A 23559-nucleotide genomic window follows, 5' to 3' on the forward strand; every position below is an offset into this window, starting at 1 on the left:
AGTCCCCCCTTATGTGCCAGCCCAGTAGCCCCCCTTATGTGCCAGCCCAGTAGCCCCCCTTATCATGTGCCAGCCCAGTAGTCCCCCCTTATCATGTGCCAGCCCAGTAGCCCCCCTTATCATGTGCCAGCCCAGCCCAGTAGTCCCCCCTTATGTGCCAGCCCAGTAGCCCCCCTTATGTGCCAGCCCAGTAGCCCCCCTTATCATGTGCCAGCCCAGTATTGTACCTATATAAAAAAATTAAAAAAAATAATACACTTATACTTACCTCCAGCAATGCGATGCGATGCAGGCCGCCTCTTCCGTCTGTGTCCCTCGCTATACGGCTCAGGCGACGCGATGACGTCATCGCGCCGCCTGCACCGGCCTCTGATAGGCTGCCAGCACTAAGCCGGCAGTCTATCAGAGGAACAGGAGGGGACACACCTCTCCCTCCTCTGCCGCAGCACAGGCATCTGTATTGCCGTCCTGAGGACGGCAATACAGATGACTATGGAGATGAGCGCTTCCGCAATGGAGGCGCTCATCTCCTGCTCTGCCCTGCCGCCGGCCGCGGCCGCCCCCACTTGTCACCAGGGCCGCGGCCTTGCGGCACTCAGGCTTACCGGCCCACCGGGAAATTTCCCGCTATCCCGGCAGGCCAGTCCGGCCCTGCGCTCGGCGCCTTTCGGGTGACAGCGCTGGGGTGCGGGGCACCCACTGCACCCCGTGTAGGATCGGCCCTGACGATGATGATGTGTGGATGGACGTCACGTGGGTGCCTACAAGAGAAGAAGAGGAGGGACGACCGCCTTAAGAAGGCACCTGGCCTCCCATCACCGAGCCCAGTGGGAGCAACGCCGTCAGAACCCACAAAGCCACACTCCTGACTCTCCACGTCCTGCCTCTTCTCCTTCTCCTCTCATTTGTCCTCCACTCCACCTTTCACTGCGCCGTCGTCACGTTCATCTGGCAGAAGGCAAGCTTCCGTGGCCCAAATATTCGAGCGTAAAAAGTTGATGATGCCGGATAACCCTCTTGACCAACAGCTGACCGCTGGCTTGTCGGAACTGCTAGCCCGCCAACTACTGCAATATAAACTGGTGGACTCGGATGCCTTTAGAAAATTTGTGGCCATTGGCACACCGCAATGGAAGTTCCCGGAAGGAAATATTTCTCCCAGGAGGGCATCCCAAATCTATATGGCCACGTTCAGCGGCAAGTGAATATATCTCTGGCACACAGTGTCGGTGTCAAGATACATCTGACCACAGACATGTGGTCTAGCAAACACGGGCAGGGAAGGTACATAACTTTTGCTGCCTACTGGGTAAACCTTCTGACGGCCGTCAAGCATGTAACCTGTGGCTCCTGTGTGGATTTGGTGTTACGCCAAGGATTGCATGCAGGCCTTCCTCTTCTTCTCCTCCTACTCCTCCATCCTCCGTCTCCTCCTCGGCTGACTCCTCCTTTTCCACTGCTACTCCCTCTTCCGCTGCATCCCCCAAGCTCCCCCCAAGCTCCCCAGAACCTATTTGACGTCCCAGGTGAGACATTGCCATGCTGTGCTGCGGCTGTTGTGCCTGGAAGCCAAGAGCCACACCGGTCCTGCACTGCTTTCAGCTCTGCGGTCACAGACTGATCAGTGGCTAATCCCGCTCAATTTGACAGTTGGTAAAGTGGTGTGCGACAACGGTGCAAGTCTGCTGAGCATGCTGAAACAGGGCAAAATGACACACATGCCATGCATGGCACACGTCCTGAACTTAGTCGTGAAGTGATTCGTTGCCAAATACCCTGGGGTCCAGGACATCTTGCGGCAGGCCAGTAAAATCTCTGCCCATTTTAGAAGATCTTACATGGCCATGGCTCGCCTTGCTGACGTTCAGCAGCGACACCACTTGCCCGTCAGACATCTGATTTGTGACAGCCCGACGGGCAGGAACTCCACCTTGTATATGCTTGATAGGTTGCTCCAGCAGCAATGTGCCGTTAACGACTACCTGTACGAACTCTGCAGCAGGACAGGTTCTGGGGAGCTTGGTTTCTTTTCACCGCGCCAGTGGCTGCTCATGAGCGACGCATGCAGACTTCTGCGGCCATTTGATGAGATCACCAAACTGGTCAGTCGCAGCCAGCGCGCCATCAGTGACATCGTACCTTACGCCTTCTTTCTGGAGTGTGCATTGCGTTGTGTCATTGATCAAGCCGTCGAGGAGCAGGAAGATGAGGAAGTTGCAATGCTGAATGAATTCCCAGGGGGGGCTACTCCATCTCAGACAAGTCAACAGAAGTCTGAAGAGGAGTCAGAGGAGGATGGTGGCTGGGGGAGGAGGAGGAGGACCAAGAAGATAAGGCTTTGAGGGGGACTTTAAACTTTTCAGGGATCTTTGGTGTTGTCCGTGGCTGGGGGGAGGAGACCGAGGACGACATTCTCCTGGGCGATAAGCAGGAGCCAGGGCGCTCCACCGCTTCTAATTTAGTGCAAATCGGGGACTTCATGCTCCAGTGTTTGAAGAGGGACCCCCGTGTAAAAAGCATAAAGGGCAAGGACCAGTACTGGGTGGCAACGTTCTTAAACCCCCAATACAAACACAAAATGGCGGACATGTTACCAACATCACAGAGGGCTGTCAGAATGCAGCATTTCCAGGCCTTGCTGCGAGAGATGCTGCATTCTGCTGTTGCGGACGCTGGCAGAGGAATTTCCACCCACAGCAAAACAGGTGCGGGTACCAATCCTACCGCGCCTGCAAGAAGAGGGAAGTTTGAAGATGTGTTGGTCACTTTGGATATGAGATCATTCTTGCAACCAACCCATTGACAGCCGCCCTTCAGATCCAGCCTCAGGGAATGCCTAGCAGGTGTCTGACTATATCGGGTTAACGACCGATGTGGACGCTCTGAGAAGCGAGAAACCCTTGGACTACTGGGTGTGCAGACTTGACCTGTGGCCAGAGCTGGCACAATTTGCCATTGAACTCTTAGCTTGCCCGTTGTCGAGTGTCCTGTCCGAAAGGACATTCAGCGCAGCAGGGGGGGATTGTGACCGATAAGCGCACTCGCCTAGCTCAAGACAGTGTGGACTACCTCACATTTCTAAAAATGAATGAGGCATGGATCTCGGAGGAATTCAACACCTGTGACGACCACGTGTAATTGAATTTCCTCATGCCAGCCCACACATTTCCGCCACCACCCAGAACAAAGAATGGTCCTTGTGTTATGTATATACAGCGGCATAACAGGCCTTTTCTGTCAGGTGAATGCCTAATTTTTGTGGCCTCTACTCCAGTGGCCTACAGTAACATTTTTATCCAGTGACCGCCTAATGTACCTCCAGCCACATCATCACAAGTTCTTTTCTGTCAGGTGAATGCCTAATTTTTGGGGCCTGTACTGGCCTAAGTAAAATTTTTATCCAGTGACCGCCTAATGTACCTCCAGCCACACATAATCACAAGTTCTTTTATGTCAGGTAAATGCCTAATTTTTGGGGCCTGTACTCCCGTGGCCAAAATAAAAAATTTCTAGGCTTCAACAGGGCACATTTTTGAGAGTTTCCCTTTAAGACGCATAAAAATGGCCCTTAATTAAAATACATATAATCACAAGTTCTTTTCTGTCAGTTGAATGCCTAATTTTTGGAGCCTGTACTGGCCTACAGTAAAATTTTGATCTAGTGACCGCCTAATGTACCTCCAGCCACATAATCACAAGTTCTTTTCTGTCAGGTGAATGCCTAATTTTTGGGGCCTGTACTCCAGTGGCCTACAGTAAAATTTTTATCCAGTGACCGCCTAATGTACCTCCAGCCACATAATCACAAGTTCTTTTATGTCAGGTAAATGCCTAATTTTTGGGGCCTGTACTCCCGTGGCCGAAAATAAAAAATTTCTAGGCTTTAACAGGGCACATTATTGAGAGTTTCCCTTTAAGACGCATAAAAATGGCCCCTGATTAAAATACATATAATCACAAGTTCTTTTCTGTCAGTTAAATGCCTAATTTTTGGAGCCTGTACTGGCCTACAGTAAAATTTTGATCCAGTGACCGCCTAATTTACCTCCAGCCACATAATCACAAGTTCTTTTCTGTCAGGTGAATGCCTAATTTTTGGGGCCTGTACTCCAGTGGCCTACAGTAAAATTTTGATCCAGTGACCGCCTAATGTACCTCCAGCTACATCATCACAAGTTCTTTTCTGTCAGGTGAATGCCTAATTTTTGGGGCCTGTACTCCCGTGGCCTAAAATAAATAAAAATTTAGGCTCCAACAGGGCACATTTTTGAGAGTTTCCCTTTAAGATGCATAAAAATGGCCCCTCATTAAAATACATATTTTTTGTGGGAATTTTTGCCAATGACCCCCCTCTGGTATGTCACTGTCCATGCTGTGGGACTATTTGTGCACTTTTAGTAAGTATTTTGTGGCTGCAAATATGACCTGAAGGTTTTTCAGGTTCACCTGCCATTAAAGTCAATGGGGCCCACCGCGAACATTTGATCCGTCCCGGCCGATGTTCGTCCATCACTAGTGAGAGTGAGCGGTATTGGAGATCACTTCAATGAAGCGGGAAGCCACCCTCATAGGGGAGGACTGGTCATAGACCCCCACAGGGAATTTTCCTTGTGGGTCTATGTCCATAAGGCCATCTGGGCCCTCCTTACTGCCGCTGGCCAGGTACATACTACTGGGGGAACTATAAGGGTCATTCAGCATGCTGAAAGCAGGGATGGCTTTGTCTTGTCATCCCCATCTCAGCTCCAAAGCATCCTGCTCCATATCCATATTATAGACAATTAGAGGAGGAGGAGGAGGTTAGAACGTGGTAGCTATTTCCGGCCACCACAGAGGGACAGTTTTTTTTGTTCTGTGGGATGGTATTCTGTGCTGCACTATGGTATTACTCACTGTCAACTTGAATTGGCCCCATCTACTTGTGCTGCCCCACCTTTTGTCATTTTAGACCCATCTACAACATTGGGGCCACTTTTAGATTTTTCCAAGGCCACTTTAAGTTCCCAGTCTGCCCCTGCCCCAGCATACCCATTGTTGTCTATTGTGTGCATGCATGCTTCTCTGTATTGGTACCATATGTCCACCATAAAAAACCTCTAGTTTGTCAGTATTTACCCATTCCTTTTTAATTACCACCAAAGTTGACCCATCTTTTTCATGGGAAAATCGAAGAATGAAAGACCAAAAATATGGCCATAAAAATTCATCATAGTCTATATAACATTTTTATAATTAGGTCAGTATGTCAATTATTTTGTATATATTCAAGTGGGTGGGTTTTTAAAGGGGTTGCCTGATTTAGAGAACCAATTTCCAAATACCCTATAGGGGTTTTTTTATTTTAGCAAAGAGGCCTCTCATACAGGGTCTATCTCTATCTGATTATCTATCTCGACACACGCATGCCTTGCATTGACTGCTTATTGCTGTCAACAGTCACTATGTAATGCTTTGTGTTCCATGCGGAGGCAATCATTGCTGGGGGCTTATGGTATGGGAGCCTGTGCAATCAGTTTTTGGTTAAGGGACAAAAAAACATTGTCCAAAAGACTCACCCGTCAGAGGTGCTCCAGTTCTAGCACCAAGCTCCCTTTTCCTCTGCTTCCAGTCCCTGCTGGACGTGCCATCTACATGCATGTCACCGGCCAAACAATGGCCTCAGTGGCGGCAGCAGTCACATGCCATGCCTGCATGGCCACTGATTGTCTGGCAGTTCCTTTAATGTCTATCAGCAAGAAAAGTACTGCGGACTGTACTATTCTCGATGTATAAGATACCAGAAGATCTGACTTAAACCTAAAAAGCCTAATCCTATCTTTTAGTATGGTTACTTTTTGTTGCTTTTTTTTGACATGTGATAAATGTTTTTTGGCTTTATTACGTTGTGATAAATTGTCATTGACTCTTTTTTTCTGTTTAACCAAGATATTGGTTCATGGAGGTAACAGGACCCTTGTACAGTTTACATCCTCAGGACGCTAATTACTTTGACCAAAGACGTTCAGTACTTTGTTTTTCTTCCAGCTTTCTCAAATCCACTCTCTTCCCCAACCACAAATGATTAATCACTCCATGTTTGTTGGCGTGCTAAATAACCTGATTACATGAAGGCACAAACTAGAAATCTGATCTATGCTCTCTAAATAATGAACTAACAATTCAGCTCAGTAACTACATGTTTGGGTGGTCCTACAACTAAAGAGATTCCTGCTCTTAAAAGCACACAAAGGAACATTGCCCTGGAAAAAGGTCATTGTGTCTGATACTTGTATGTATATAGGAAGGAGTAAGTAGTAGAATCCCTGGAGGGCAGGACTGTATTCCGGAGTATGGGGGATTCCAAAACAACTGGAAGAATGGAAACTGTAATACGCAAGAGTGCCACACAAGAGAGTGCAGAATGGAAAACAGGCCCATAGAGAACTTTTTCTTTTTAGTTATTTTCCTTTTTTTGCATTTGCTTTGTCCCAATAACTTATGTCATTTATAGACAATGTTCCTGGTATTGATAGCATCAGGTTTTTATGCATTCTTTGATTATTTTTGCAAAATAATAAAAACTAAAATGGTGCTGGTTCCTGGAAGTGATGTGTTTGTTGGTTTGTCCCCATCTTCTTATCCTTTGAAGGAAAGAAGGTGTCCACTGAACATTGGATCTTCTTACTGGCTGATATCACAGCATCAGTGGAAAGGCAGAGATCTGTGGCGGGTCCCTCTAATAGGACCTGTCACAATGGTCAATAGAATGCCCCTAGAGCTCATTGCTGTATTACAGATCTTATAATGCTCTTTCATGTGTTCTCAAATTTTATACAAAAGTACACTGTGGTATGTACTCCCCAAAAATGGCGCAATTACAGTGGTAGCTTGTCTTCGAATGGTGCAAATATTCTGTTTGCTGCCCTAACCCTATATCTAAATTAAATAGCCAAAGCACAGTGGGTTTGTTGCCTTTCTCCCTGGCACCCAGGGGCCCCATCAGATACTTTTAGCTACACCCCTAGTGGCCTATTTCATCACATCTATCTAGGGGAGAACCATGTGCCACGGTGAAACCATACAGTGGTACTACAGCTCTGTAATAAAAACCCCAACGACTGTATGTGCCACCATACAGGCTTCACACGCACGGTTTTGGTAATTGAAACCTTAGTGCCATATAATGTTTTGTGCATAATAAGTAGTACGTAATACGCCGTATATCATATCTTGGCGAGCTCTGGTGTCCCAAAGCTTCCAGAAGGCACCTCTTATGACATGTGGACATGGGCAGAAAATATCAATTCTCAGAAAGATGCAGACGGCATAGCTATGGTTTCGTAGACAATCAGACACACCTTGAAACCAGAAGCAGCCTGGGAGATTTACCTCATTATGACTAAATTTGAAGATTTCAGGATTAAGATTTCTCATAAGACACCCAATACATTCACTTTGAGTATTGATGTTATTGACTCTTTGAGTATTATGCCACTCAGTATCCTGACCTAGGCCAAAAAAACTACATAGGCCAGATACAATAACCTGGGGACCTCATTATATACACTTGCTGAGTAACTGCCGCTATATGAAGGTATCTATAGACACACCAGGGCCATGGATAAGAATGTGCTCCAATTACGGTGGCAGATTTTCTATCTGCACGCCCTTTTTGCCCGATTCTTGGGCCTATTTCCTACCACTATGTTTGCTATCCATGCAGTTACCCTAGTAGCTACCCAGTACCAAAGGGGAGGGCACCAACCGGGGCTAGGACGGGTCTAAATCAGTCTTTTGGATTATCTATTATATCAAGTTGTAGGTTTCATTGGTGCCATTCGGCATATATTGATTAACTGTTACCTCGAGAGAGTGGCTGTCAATAATCACCATAAGAATAGCGTATTATCTGGTTATAGTTTTTTTTTTTCTTTGTTTTTTTTTCTTTGCTTGTCTATGTTATTTTCTTGTAAAGCAGTGGAAGGATTTTATTCTATTAAACATGAGACTACTGACTCCAACGGTGAGGTAAACATGGAGGCCTGCAGAGCCAGGTAGATTCAAACCACATGTTCACTAGGGGTTGATAATACATATGAGAAAGTCTTCTCCAGACTGCTGGCACTTGTATACGAAGAATGCAAACCTGGCATTAGAAAAGCTTTCAGTGCATAACTAAGTGATATCCATCCCCGGCAATTCAAAAATAGACATGGAGATCAATGTAAATGGATCATAACTCACTCGGTCAGGCTCAGTCAATGAACTAGTAATCAACTTGGAAATGAAAACTACATTTAAACAAAAATTTGTGTTTTTATTTATGTCCCTAATTTTATTTGTATTTTTAATTTTTTATTGGAATAACCAATATTTTTGTCTTCATCTACTCCCTTTTAATATAGATAAAATTGTAAATAAAGACATAGGAGACACATATAGCGTCACCCCGTACCTTACCTTAATACAAAAAAAGGGGGTTAGTCAGCACCCCCCAGTGCGCAGGTGCACGATGCCATGGCAAAGACCTAGAGGAAAAAAAGAGACAATGCGGCAGCACTCTGCAAATCAGACAAAGTACAACAATGCTTACAAAAATTCTGGTGCTAATTCTACGCTTATTTATAAAAGCGAGATGCTTGGACAATGCATTTTGTACAAAACCATCTAAGCCCGTCTGCCGAACGTCAAGGCGATCTCTGTTAGACGGGTCCCAACACTAAATACTACCTGTTATGCGCCATAATGACCGCCATAAAATTCAGGGAGTGTTGGACCCACATGCATGTTGGATCCACTCTGCCTTTTTCCATTTTTTGTGCCAAAATGGCCTCCATTACAAGGGATGCAGGTACCAACATGCATGCTGAGCCCACTCTATACCCTTCCTGGTGCTAGACATCTTCAAATGAATGTAGTGAGAGCAGGCTACAGCTTTATACTGAAAATAATTAAAATCAGCCTATGGGGCAGACAGGCTAATCAGGAGTGCACGACTCGCTGGAGTGCCACATCTCCAGCATTGTAACTCTGCAAAAAAAGGGGGTGAGTCAGCAGCTCCCAGTGCGCAGGTGCACGCTGCCATGGCAAAGACCTAGAGGAAAAAAAGAGACAATGCAGCAGCACTCTGCAAATCAGACAAAGTACGACAATGCTTACAAAAATGATGGTGCTAATACTACGCTTATTTATAAAAGCGAGATACTTGGACAATGGTTTTGTACAAAATGCAAAATTGCAAAATTGCAATTCCATCATATTTTTTTTTTTTTATGGCGTTCACAGTGCGGTAAAAGCAACGTCATCCTTTTATAGATCAGGTCATTACCAATTATATGTTATAATTATAATATATATATTATATATATATATATATATATATATAGTGCTGCCCATAATTATTCATACCCCTGTCAAATTTTGACTTAAAGTTACTTTTATTTAACCAGCAAGTAATTTCTTGATGGGAAATGACATAGGTGTCTCCCAAAAGATAATAAGACGATGTACAAGAGGCATTATTGTGGGGAAAAAAACATTTCTCAGCTTTTATTTGCATTTGAGCAAAAAGTGTCCAGTCCAAAATTATTCACACCCTTCTCAATTATCAATAGAAAAGCCTTTATTGGCTATTACAGCAATCAGACGCTTCCTATAATTGCAGACCAGCTTTTTGCATGTCTCCACAGGTATTTTTGCCCATTCATCTTTAGCAATGAGCTCCAAATCTTTCAGGTTGGAGGGTCTTCTTGCCATCACCCTGATCTTTAGCTCCCTCCACAGATTCTCAATTGGATTCAAGTCTGGACTCTGGCTGGGCCGCTCCAAAACGTTAATGTTGTTGTCTGCTAACCATTCCTTCACCACTTTTGCTGTGTGTTTTGGGTCATTGTCGTGCTGAAATGTCCACTGGTGCCCAAGGCCACGTTTCTCTGCAGACTGCCTGATCTTGTCGCTGAGAATCCTCATGTATTGCTCTTTTTTCATGGTGCCGTTTACTGTGATTAGGTTCCCTGGTCCATTGGCTGAACCCCTCCTCCCCCAATTATGGGCAGCACTGTATATATACTGTGTATATATATATATATATATATATATATATATATAAAAACATCAAAAGTAGGGCAGCACTCCTTTGCCAACGACTTGGCTTGAAAAAGGTTCTGAGAGAGAACAGAAACGTTGCTGTATGACATGTGTTAATAAATAGCTAATTTTTCACTTTTAAGGAGTGCGGTGGATTTTTGCCACTATAGTTAGAAGTATGGTGTTTTTTTTTACTGTTAAGGCGTCTGGTTGCCATGGTAACCATCGAGACCCTGCCACAGCAGCGCAGCGGCCTGATGAAGAAAGGGGGGGGGGGGTGTTTTGTCCAGCAGCTGGAAGCGGGTAGTGGGGAGAGAACAAGGGGAGAGCGGGAGGGCGGGAGGGAGGACAGCCGCACCGGCCATCCTGAACTGGGGATTAGCACTTTAATCGTGCAGTGAGGGTACGATCCCTCTGGATGATGGATGAGAGCCGGCAGCAGAGTGTCACTGACACCCGTGTGGAGCCGGGAGGAGTTACAGAGATTCTCTGTAAATTCACTGAGAGCAGCCTGCTGTAGGCTGTAGAATCAAAAGGATAAGAAAAATAAATACAACCAATTGGAGAAATGATTTGTTCCACATAATACATTTTGTGTCATTTCTTTTTTTTAACAAAGGTGTCCATATCCTTTAATGTTCTAATATAACATATATTTTTTTTATTGCTAAGAGAGTTAATGTATTGTAACTATGCACTTTCAGTGGTACAAATGATTGATGTGGTTGTATTTTGCATTTTGGGATCCAAAAAGGCTGTATATAGGAAGGAAATAGTTAACTGGCAGACTTAGTTATAGTTGCTTGGCGGTGGGCTGTTCCTGACCTCCTGGTTAGTGAGTCTTCTGGTGAACAGGCCAGAGTGAGGACATGTGTGAGGACATGTTGCTGCTGATAAGTAAGCCCTCATTTAAGCAGGATTTATCCCGGGAAATACCATTCCTGTGTGATGCAAAGCTGCCAGCAAGTGTGCTAAGAAATAACCTCCGAGGGAGAGAAACATTGAATTTGTACAGATGGTTGAAGACCATGATAAAGGGATAGTGCGTGGACTAAGACAGTAAAGGTAAAGCATATTTACGGCTTTGGAATTTACTGCTCATGCTTAGGGTTTATTGCTTCTGAGGCCCGTCACACCACTAAGATAGACTAGCCATCTGTTCTAGGATTGCCCACGTAGTTGGGCACTGTAGATATATTGGAAAAGCACTTGCATGCCTTTGGTCCATTGGTAGGATGGCATGGAATATACAGAGATAGAGACTTAGAGAGGATTATTATACTGACTGCCCCCTATGCATAGCCTCTTGGGAAATGCCTGCCGTGTGATATGCTTGAGAACTGTGCCTACTACTTATATTTGCACTGTGCCACCCATCATCTTTATGTAAAGAGACTGTTATTTGCTATAGTCAAGCTGACTTGTTATTGCCTCCACCATCTGCCGACCATGCACCTGCTCTCCTGCCTTGCACCTCGCTACCCATTCATTATCAAGGGAAACCCAGCCACAACCAAGCAGAATGGTGCCCCAAGGGGAAGAAAGATTGCACCCCTCCCCTGACTCCACGTGCAGCCTGGGGGAGCCACAGTGAGGAGAACCACCAACCTTGTAGCTGTTGCCACCACTCCTATCGTCTCCAACACCACCACTACCACACCTCCCCTTGTGGTCCAGCATAATGCATAATTAATTTTATTGAATAACTCAGTGGCCTATAATAAATTTTAATTACATCCAATTACAAAAGTATTCAGATCCAGGTGCTGGTTTGAAAAATCTACAATATTTTTCATGGTGCAACCCTTTTAATTGGCTTCCAACGCATAATCAAAAGTTGAAAGCGTGGTTCCATCAGTCCATTCAGATCACAGCATCAACCCCAAAGGTGTTCAGCAGCAACTTAATCCACTTTCCCTAATAAAATAAATGTGCACTCTCAGCGATATCATAGAGAAGATCACATTGATGAGATCTATATTCTTTGACATCCACCTTAATTTCGAGTGGGTTCCTAAATAAAATTTCGAGTGGGTTCCTAAATAAATATATGTCGGAATTTGCCCTGTAAACGAAGACAGGAAAAACCCTCTAACTAAGGCAAGGGTTTCAGAATGCTCCCTGACCCCACAATCCCAGAAGTTTAACCTGATAGCTGTGACAGCCATTTATTTATTTCTCCTGTGCCCTCCCCCATCATCCTCTTGCCAACCAATCCATATTATTCTAATTCACAATTATAATTTGCATACTCCCTATTTCCTTCCAAACGCATGAAGGTCTCGATTAAGGGCTGGTTGGCCACCAGCACCTATAGCTTCTCTCCCAGCACCCGATGCACCTGTAGGGCATGGTACCATGCAATATTTATAGTTGAAGTTCTACTAAAAGCATTGGTAATGATCAAGAATCAAATTTGGAGGAATCAAACATAAACGGCGTAACCATATAAAAGACACAAGTCAAATACAGAAAACGAGTCACATCAACCAAAGACAACCAAAATCACTGTCCACAATAACATTTCTGGTAGGGCACCCCACACACAAACCCCCACCCAAACTCCCACCCCCACACACACACCACTTCTGTCTACAAAGAGCTTATTGATGACAGTAGGTTTCAGTCGCACAAAGTCTATTCATGTGTTACAAGTGCCATTCCCGCACTAATTTAAAAAAAAAACTATAAATTGGACTCCCAAATCAATGGTGCCCTAGGCAGCCACCTACTATGAGTCTACCCCTCATCCCAGCCTCATATTTATCCATCTCAAACTCATCAGCTTAGTCACAGATTGTGGTTACTAATACCACATTTCTAGACTCTCACAGTTGTCCTAGCAGAAGTTGTGCTCAACCTGGAGAGAACGGAGGGCTGATTTCTAGTACTACAGATGGTGCAGAAAGCAAAGGAAGAAGGGTAGATGTGAACAGTCCATGACTTGAATGTAACTTCATGGATGCCCTTGGGAGGAAATGTGAAACAGAAAAAAAGTTTTAAAAAAAAGACAATGTGAAATATCAAACTGTTGTGTGTATGTACCTTGCATGAGCTTCTGGGAGACGTCACACATCACTCCAGACGACTTCTGAAACTATCAATTTTAGATGGAAAAAACATATTTAGAAACTAGAAGTCATCTTTTCATTGTGAGTCACAACTTTTGCTTTCAAGTCAGGTCAAAGCCTCTTAATTTATCTTGGATTGAAGGTGAGATAAACTTTAACTTCAAGGTGGAAGTGACACCTGGGATCAATTTAATAAGTATTTGTTCCACCCCGTGATTACTAGCATATGCTGCTGTTATAACAAGCCAGAGGCAGTGTACCCACCGAACAATGAATGGATCTGAAATATGTTCAAACTACTTATAAGGCTCCAATTCACACGTCCGTATAATGGGTCCGCATCCGTTCCGCAGATTCCGTGGCTCCGGAAAAAAATAGAACATGTCCTATTCTTGTCCGCAATTGCGGACAAGAATAGGCAGTTCTCTAGGGGTGCCGGCCTGGTGTATTGCGGATACGCAATGCACTATGGACTTCTGAATGGACCCTTATTAAACTAAGTGAGGATTGGAACCACGGGTACATGTACTGTGGAGTAAGGATCACTGATCCCTATGGATATGTGCCCATTACATTCCCAGAAGTATTTGTATGGAGAATGAACACTATTACATATCGACTAGAGATGAGCGAATTTCTCAAAAATTCGATTCGGCCGGTTCGCTGAATTTTCCGAATAAATTTGCTTCGAGCCGAATATATTTGCGGCGAATCGTGTTAAAAAATGTCTATTTCATGGCTTCTGAGAGCCTTTATAGTGGTGTAGAACACTGTGCCTTGCAGTAACACACATAGGGAGTCTGCCGTGGTAGTGAAATAATACTGTCAGTCAGTATGACATGCAGATGACAGGCGTCGCTCTTAGAATCACTGCACACTTCACTTATTTGGGCAGTCATGGGGCCAAAACTGACCAAATAACTCAAGTATGAGCTCAGCCTTACAGGTCGATGTTAGCGTCAAGAAGAAGCGCGCTCCTTTTACACCGTCGTCAGCTGATTCCACATAGATGTCTACAGAACCTGTTCTATTAAACACATATACAAGTAAAGCCCCCCGACAGAGTGGAGAGGGTGTCAGCAGTAAGTTTGTGTGGAAGTCACTGATTATTTTGCCCTTCCTCTGATCCGTCAGAACAATAACCCACAAAAAACGGATCCTGTCTGGGGAGCATACGCCTTCACTCGGTCAGCATTTGGTCAGTAATCCATCAGTATTGGTAATGCCAAAAAAAAAACAGGAGAGGATCTAAAACAGAGATGACACGTGAATAGAATATTTGCATGTCTTCTGTGTTTTGTACCCACTCCTGCTTTTGGCTATCAAATCATAAGCCAATTCTGATGGGACCATACAGGCCTTATAGCTGCTACACAGACAGGATCCTTTGTGCATCTCTTTTTTCCTTCCTTCTGACCGATCAGAAGAAAGGTCAAATAAATGGTGATTTCAAGAAGGTCAAACAAGGACAATAGCGACCCAGTCATAGAGTGGGGAGGGTGGTAACAGCATGAGAAGTCCACAGAGTGGCCCTATGACATAGTGTAGAGGTGGAAGCAGCATGAGGAGGCCACAGAGTGGCACAATGACAAAGAGTGGAGGTGACAGCAGCAGTATGATTAGGCCACAGAGTGGCACGGTGACATAGTGTGGAGATGGCAGCAACCGCAGCAGCATGATACCACAGAGTGGCATGGTGACATAGTGTGGACATGGCAGCATCAGGAGGCCACAAAGTGGCACGGTGACATAGTGTGGAGATGGATGATCTAATCTGATGCATCAGGTATTGGTGGGTGGAAATCCTGGCTGATCCACACCTGATTCATCTTGACAAAAGTAAGTCTCTACACATTTTGGGTGGACAGGCGAGTTCTTCTTGGCGTAACTATGGCCCCCGCCGCACTAAACACCCGCTCTGATGCCACACTACTGGCCGGGCAGGACAGCTTTTCCAGGGCAAACTCGGCCAGTTGCGGCCACAAATCTAGTTTGGCTGCCCAGTAGTCTAGGGGATCTTCTATGACGGCTGGCAGGGTTTCTTCACTATGCGGGTGAAGAAAGCTACTCATCAGCGACTCTAGACTCAGGCTCAGGCTGCTGGTTCTGCTGTCACTTTCGATGAAGTCGAAGATCCAGTCAACCAATCAAGAACTGCTGGGTTGCTGGTCAAGACACGACCGCTAGCTGACATGTGGACCTGAGGCCTCGGGAAGAAACCCCTTCTGCTACGCCCCCTTACTCTGCTGCGACCTGTGCCTGCGCTAGAATCATTTACGCCTCTGACACTCCCCTGTGCAGGGCCTGGCACTTCTCTGTCTGACGTACTTTTAGCTGAACTAAATAAATTAAAAGCATGTTAAAACACCCCAAAAAGCGCCAAATATATTTTTCTTTTTTTACTGAGATAGGCAACTAAAGGAATTGAAATTGGCAACGAAACGATTTCAGCGTAAATAACGCAAAAGTGAACTGCGTATATATTTCTTGTATTGGACTAAAATAGGCCACTAAACGATTTCTAAGTAAATAACAGAAAAAGTGAACTGCGAATATTTTTCTCATTTTCTCTAGAAATATGGCAATAAACACTAATAACCGCAAATAACACCAAATGTGAACTGCGTCTATTTTTGTCGTATTGTAGTGAAATATGACAAGAAACGCTTTCAGTGCAAATAACACCCAATGTGAACTGTGTCTAGTTTTCTCATAATGTAGTGAAATATGACAATAAACGCTTTTAGGGCAAATAACAGCAAATATGAACTTAGTCTATTTTTCTCTGGAAATATGGCAATAAAAGCTTTTACCGCAAATACCACCAAATGTAAACTGCGTCTATTTTTATCGTATTGTAGTCAAATATGGCAATACACGCTTTTAGCGCAAATAACACCAAATGTGAACGGAGTCTATTTTTCTCGTATTGTAGTGAAATATGACAAGAAACGCTTTTAGCGCAAATACCACCAAATATGAACTTAGTAAATTTTTCTCTTTTTCTCTAGAAATATGGCAATAAACGCTTTTAGCGCAAATAACAACAAAAGTGACCGGCGTAAATATTTCTCGTATTGTATTGAAATAGGCCACTAAATGATATCAGCGCAGTTAACAGCAAAAGTGACCTGCGTATATATTTATCTTTTTCCACAGATAAAAGCCACTAAAGGCTTTTAAACATAGCACTTGCACCCCAATAACTAATTGCTGGAATGACAGAGCTGTATTATGAGACTATCTGGATCCCCAAGTAATGTTTCCCTGCACTTGAAAATCGCTTTTTTTCACAATGAGGATTTTCCGATGACTCTCCCTAGCATCTGCACATGTCTCTCCCTGCCTGTGAAATGATTCCTCTCATTATCCTTTCCCTGCACAAGTAAATCGCTTCTTTCCTTTAATTTTTTTAACAATTAGTTTTTCTTTCACTCTCCCTAGCGCCTGCATACACGCCTGTCCCTGAACAAAGTACGATAGTGAATGGCAGACTCTAAGATGGCCGCCATATTTATAACGCTGTGACATCACTGGGCTGGCTGGCTGCTGATTGGCTGCATGCATGGCATTATGGGTCACCCCCCCCTTCCCAGAGTTCATTGCCCCATGTCCTCACACGTGTAGTCGCCATTTTAGCCCCCATTGTAGCCGGCTAGCTGCCATGTTAGGAAAAATTGTGATTCGTTACCACGAAGCGCAAGGAAATTCGCATTCATTCAGAATCAAATTTTTCCTGAAATTCGGAACGAATTCGACTTCGTCAGCTTCGATTCGCTCATCTCTAATATCGACCATCATCCGTTCAGATGGATAAACATTTTTGAGAAGGCAAATCAAATTCCTATCGATGACAGCCCAAGGGACAAAATTTGGGGGTTAAACCACCTTTTAAAGTGTACCTACCGTTTTGTAGTTTTATTTGATTTAACATATACTTGTCCTTTACTTTCCTATTAACTACCAATCACTTGTTGTTGTTGAGACACTGGCCAAAGTGTAGATCACCAAATTATGTATGTACTTCCAGCCTCTATGGATCTCAGTAGAAGACATACAGTTAATTACTATACTGAATACAGGACCCCTAATACTGTATAAAATGTCGTATACCTGTTACATTAGTAGACCACATGACTACTATGGGCCATAGCCTGGCTTAGAGTTTTTACCAAACACACAAAAAGGAGGAAGACGTTTATCTTGATTTTGTTAGAGGGCCATTTCTCCTATTTGGACATCTCTTGTTACTAATTCCTTGAACCCTTGGAGAAGATCCTCCAGAAGGATATTACCATTATGCTACAATGGGGCACACATCTTTTTGTGGTATACTTGTGGAATAAGCAAGTTATACCACAAATATGGAACCCAGTAGTAGGGATACCTCTGCCTTCCTGAAGCAGGTTTTCCAACTGTAGATTCTGTGCTTAGGTGAGAAGTCTTGTAGAAGTGAACTCTGCCTTGTCTCTTACTGAGGACCACACAGTCCTGGCTTGTTAGGGTTGACATATTCATGATTTCTCAGGATCCTCCAGTAAGACACTAAAAATTATGGTAGATTCAGTCAGGCACACAACTGCCTATGTATAGTAGAAGGGCACGCCATTGGTATGTAGCCTTGGAAATGGGTTAGCTCTTCTTCCCTAAACCAACATTCTCGACTGTAGAATTGAGAAGTCTTTTAGAATAGGACCCTGTCCTGTTTCTTACATAAGACCACACAGCCCTAGCTTGGAAGGTTTGCCAAATTCTTGACCAGGAGGAGGGCTCCATCTTGATTTTGTTATGAGGTCCTTTCAATTCTTTATACACTTCTCTTTCTTATGGCAAAATCCCTTGAACTCTCTGATAAAGGCTTCTAGGAAGTCAAAAATTATGTTAGGCTTAGACAGACATCTTCTTGACTATCTCAGACTGAACGGTTAAAGTCACTGTTCCCTTTTCTTAAAAAAGGGGACTTTCCATTTACGTACTGTATTTTTGTGTCCTCTATGTGTCCTTTAACATTTTGGTGTTCAAACTATAAAGAATTTTTGGCCTTGCATGTGAGCAAGAAGAGAAAAAATTACTTGTGGGCAGTAATATGAGATAATACAATAGTGCAGTGAATATCTATACAGACAGCTGTAAAACACAACATTATCTGTGTCTTCTCGTGACATCAATAGTCCTCCAAGATAATGATACCGTTCATCATAGTGGTTATGTAAAGCATTCTCATACATGCAGAGCAGTGATAACACTTCACCCGTGGTTATAAACTGTAAGATTACCAGCTGATTTTTTTCTCTTTTTTCCTTAAAGAAGTTTCTGTATTGTTTAGATTTAAGATTTTCTCATGAAAGTGATATTCAAATATATTTTATATTTTTATATTCCATGTGAACAGGGTAATTAGTTTGTACATGGTAGAAAAGCATATGTAGATTAGCTCTCTTCCAAGAGAAAGAAAGCTGCCTCAGACCTTGACTATTAACCTCTGTGAGGTGGCACTACTGTCACAGCTTTAATTTTCTTGGAAGAGATCTAATCTGCATATCCCTTTTCCCAGGCAGCACTACTCCTTATGCTACTGGTGGTCTCCACAATGAGTAACAGCACCTTCCAAAACCTGCGTGGCAGAAACAGATGAATGGTTCACAGTGGTTACCTCTTCTCATTTCTCCTTACTTGCCCTCGTAATTCTTGCCTCCATCTCCATATACAGCATGTGCACTGAATGAGCTCCCCCGAGACTTCAGGGCCAGGTTTGAGTACATCTTCACTGCCTGGCCCTGTCAGTCAGCGGTAGGGTTGCAGCATGAAAGGTAGTGAGAGCGAAGCTTTTGGGAGCAACGAGGAGCAACCTTGTTGCTCTTATGGACTCATTTGCAATGCATATTATAAAACATCAATTTTCTCAAGAATGCCGGCACCTAGGAAGATGGGACCAAGATCAAAAGCGTACAGTAGTAGGGATACCTCTGCCTTCCCGAAGCAGGTTTTCCAACTGTAGATTCTGTGCTTAGGTGAGAAGTCTTGGCGAAGTGAACTCTGCCTTGTCTGAGGACCACACATGTTAGGAAGATCTGACCAAGATCAAAAGCGCACATATCTGATGACAGAACTTCTTTAAACCTCTCCAAAAAAAACACCTATTTGAGAACTTTGATTTAGACATATCTTTATTCTTTGTCAAGGAGACCTACCAGAAATGTTTTTAAAGTTTTTTTTTTACTGAAAATTAAGCGTGAAAACTATCTTCTAATATTTTACTTCTCCGATGAGATATGATTGCTTGAAGTTGTCAGGCCTGAGGCTGCACTAATGGATGATCCCACTAATAAAATGTCCACTTCTGACTTTTGTCAAGTGTGCTGTTGTCATAAAGACCTTATGTGTATCTAAATCGCCATATAAATTGATGTGCTACATACGGTATACAGTGAACACAAAGCAGGTAATTCAGATATACCTATGGATGTATGCATAATAGGACTAAGAGACTGCCTGACAGTGTATTTTTGAAATCCTCAGATGATTGCGTGAACTAAAAAAAAATATGTTTGTTTATTAAAGCGTACCTGTCATTTAAGCAAAACAAAGGCCCCCACCAATTGCTAAAACAAAGGGGGTGCATTCAGATGTGGACTGAGCCCTTTTCGTTTCTGTTTAGCTTTTGCTCTCCAAGCGAGCAGTGTATGGATTCAGTCTGTAGACTTTCCATGGAAAGTCATGCAGAGCCAAACAGGAATGAAGAGGCTTAGTCCTCATCATTTTTTGGCCCCCTCCTTAAAAAAAAAAAAAAAAAGTTACTCAAGCAATTATATGCCACAGACAAGCCCTCATACAGCTATGTCAATGGGAGAATAAAAAAGTTACATTTCCCAGAATGCAAAAATGTGGGAAAAACCTTAATGTCTAAAATATTGATGGCCTCAGGATAGGCCATCATACCAGATCGGCAGGGGTCCGACACCCCACACTCTCATTGATCAGCTATTTCAAAGTAGCAGAACTACACAGTTTTCATCCATTGTTTAGTGGACAGAGGTGGCAACCACAACACTCACCTCCTATCTCATGATCAAGAGGGCCCCAGTTGATCAGACACTTATGCCCTATCCTATCCTATCTTCATGGAGCAACCATTTTAACAAGGATTTTCTATGAACAAAACTCACCTCCTATCTACAGGATAGGGGATACTTGTCTGATTGGTAGGGATCTGACTGCTGGGATCCTAATGATTATGATAGCAGAGGTGACATGTTCAGGAGGTGCATGTCTGTTGTTGCTCCATTGAAAACATTTAAGTGAATAGGAGCAGCGGTGCAGTTACCAGCTCCGTTCACTACACAATGGATGGCGCTTTGTAGTTCTGGTGCTGACTTCTGGAGCTGCAGCTACTCTGAAACAGCTGAAGGGTGGAGGTAAGATGAGTCGGACCCCCACGATCCGACCACAATAGATGACCTATCCTGAGGATAGACTATCAATATTAAACTACTACAATACATTCAATGTTCAAGTTAGGAAAACTCTTTAAGGTGCTAGATTTTTTTGTCTTTTGGTTTTTACTACTTTTCAATTACTATTTTTGAGTTTTCGTGGAAAAACATTATATTTTAAGACATTTTAAAAAAAATGATAAGCTAGAAAAGAAGAGAGATCTGTCATAGAAGGGGATCCTATATGGACGATGATACTTAAACAGGCAACGAGGATTGAGAGGAGACCCAGAACATCTTGGTTTGACTTTCTATAGACGTGGAATACACAGCTTGCAGTGTGTGTGGAGCAGTTTTTACATTTTCACTGGTAATGACTGACAGCAGCAGCTAATTTATCCAGTGATGATTAAAGACCCCTGCCATAATGACAGACAACTTCTTCAAGGCATGAAAGGAGCGAGGCTAAGCCATACAGAGAAGAACTGTCCACCAGGTGTAAGGCTTATTTGACTCCTCATCGTCTAACACCTTATTGAGTGGCCCTTGACTATTCCTACGTGCCGCCTGCTTTTGGTTTTAATTATTTGGCTAGATGGTTAAAGTGATAGCAGACTGTATAACCTCCCCCCAAGGATTCTCCATCTTGAGACATCATTTAAGTCATTCTCAAAGGTTCTTGTATTAGGGATGGGTAGAGATGAGCACAGATGAAGATTTCTTCAAGTACCACAAATATTCTAATTTGTGAAACTTGTCATCAGAAAAGTGGTTTGCCATTAAAGACAACTTATCACCTTATCCCATGAAGACAGCGTATGCCCTAGCCACAGGATAGGGGATACATTTCTGATTGTCTACCGATGAGGCCCCTACCAATCATGAGCACTTGTATTCGTCTATCTCCGGCAATTCTGTACAGTTGAATGGAATGGTGGGCCATCATGCTGCTCCATTCAAACGGGGGGCATGGACCCCCATTCTCATGATCAAGAGGGCCCCAGTTGATCAGACACTTATGCCCTATCCTATCCTATCTTCATGGAGCAACCATTTTAACAAGGATTTTCTATGAACAAAACTCACCTCCTATCTACAGGATAGGGGATACTTGTCTGATTGGTAGGGATCTGACTGCTGGGATCCTAATGATTATGATAGCAGAGGTGACATGTTCAGGAGGTGCATGTCTGTTGTTGCTCCATTGAGCGTTATGAAACTGCTAAAGATAGCCAAGGTCTATGCTCTGTTAACTTTGTCAGTCCTAGTTGGCAATGCCATAAGTGTGTGATAGTTGTAAGTCCCACCTCTGAGACCTGCTCCTGTCTCAAGAACTGGGCCCTGACATGAGTGGAGAGCATGTAGCCCATGTATCTTTCTCTTCACTGTCTTGGGAATTCTGAAAACAGTGCTGGCTCGACTGTTTTTGGAAGTCCCATAGCGGTGAATTGAAGGGTGGCCACATATGCGTGGCACCCTCTCCATTCACTGCTTTACGACTTACCAAAATAGCCAAGTGTGCTCCCTCTGCTGCAGAAGCCTAGTAGCAATGAATGGAGAGGATGCCATGACATGAATTTACGGTGTCCTCCTTATTCAGGACGGGCCCCCATTCTTGAGGTACAAGTGGGTCTCAGAGGTGGACATTTATGATCTGTCAATGTGCCTTAAATGTCCAGATGGGAATATCCCTTTAATGAAAAACACCAAGATTTTTACAAACCTACATGGAATATAGTGAACCTCGCATTAAGTGTTCAACCTCCCTGCAGCACCACCGCAGGAAAAGTGAAGCATTACACAGCGTCAGTTAAAAGAACTGGGCAGTCTAAGTAAAGTTTAGACAGACGAGGGCGTGGCGTGGCCGGGTATGTGAGCGGCAGCAAAGTGAGTTAGCTCCCGCCATCCACAGTACATAGCCTGCTCCATGGGCTTATCTGAGCCTCCTAGAGACCGACAGCACTCTCTTCTTGCCGGCTGTTAACAACCGGTGGCCTTTTGGAGGGGTCCCATGGCCGGAGGAACTGCCAAGAAAAGTAAGTAGACGGCGGGAGGTGCCGAGCGCGGTGTGCAAGATGTCTTCCGGGCAGTTACTCAGTGTGGAGTGGCCCTGACAGCACTACAGCAGCAAATGGGGTCCCTGAAGCAAGAGTTCACCTTTATTCGCCATGATCTGCAGAAAGTTAATAAAAGAATGGTGGAGGTGGAGGGTCGTGTCAGTGAGGTGGAAGATAAGCTACCCCCTCTAACCATGGCATCCTGCACCCATGAACAACAGATCTCAGCATTGATAGCTAAGACAGATGATCTGGAGCACCGACTTAGACGCAATAATGTACGTCTTCTGGGGGTTCCTGAAACAGTTGAGGGACGGGACCCTACGTCTTACTTTGAAACATGGCTTAAAGATGTATTTGGCACTGGGGTGCTTTCCCCATTATATGCGGTGGAATGGGCGCACCGAGTCCCCACCAGACCTCTGCCGCCGGGAGCACCCCCAAGTATAATGCTTCTAAAAATTGCTAAGTAACCATGGCAACCAGGACTGCAGTAGCGTCCTGGTTGCCATGGTTACCGATCGGAGCCCCAGCGATTAAACTGGGACTCCGATCGGAACTCTCCGCTGCCACCAATGATAGGGGGGGAGATTTTAATTTGGAGGGGGGGGGGGGAGGGAGGGGGGGCCCACTGGCCACCAATGAATGGACAGTAATACAGGGGAGGGAGGGGGGGCCCACTGGCCACCAATGAATTTAAAACTGGGGAGGGAGGGGGGTGTGCCCCCTCTGGCAGCACATGATCTCTTACAGGGGGCTATGATACGCACAATTAACCCCTCAGGTGCAGCACCTGAGGGGTTAATTGTGCGGATCACAGCCCCCTGTAAGAGATCGGGTGCTGCCAGGCAGCAGGGGGCAGTCATGTACACAGTTCAAAGTATATTCTAACTAGAAGCGTCCCCATCACTATGGGAACGCCTCTGTGTTAGA

The 23559-nt window shown here is 44.2% G+C and overlaps 1 protein-coding gene across 1 annotated transcript in view; it reads right to left on the bottom strand.

The window, feature by feature from the left end:
• TACC3 (transforming acidic coiled-coil containing protein 3) overlaps positions 1-17654 on the bottom strand; it is a 50948-nt gene extending 33294 nt beyond the window's left edge. Inside the window, exon 1 of the mRNA XM_040419955.1 lies at positions 17524-17654. Coding sequence (XP_040275889.1) covers positions 17524-17654 — 131 coding nt within the window. The remainder of the gene's footprint in view (positions 1-17523) is intronic.
• Between the last annotated feature and the right edge of the window lie 5905 nt (positions 17655-23559).

This window comes from Bufo bufo, chromosome 2 (genome assembly GCF_905171765.1).
Source record: "Bufo bufo chromosome 2, aBufBuf1.1, whole genome shotgun sequence".
Classification (NCBI taxonomy): Eukaryota; Metazoa; Chordata; class Amphibia; order Anura; family Bufonidae; genus Bufo; species Bufo bufo.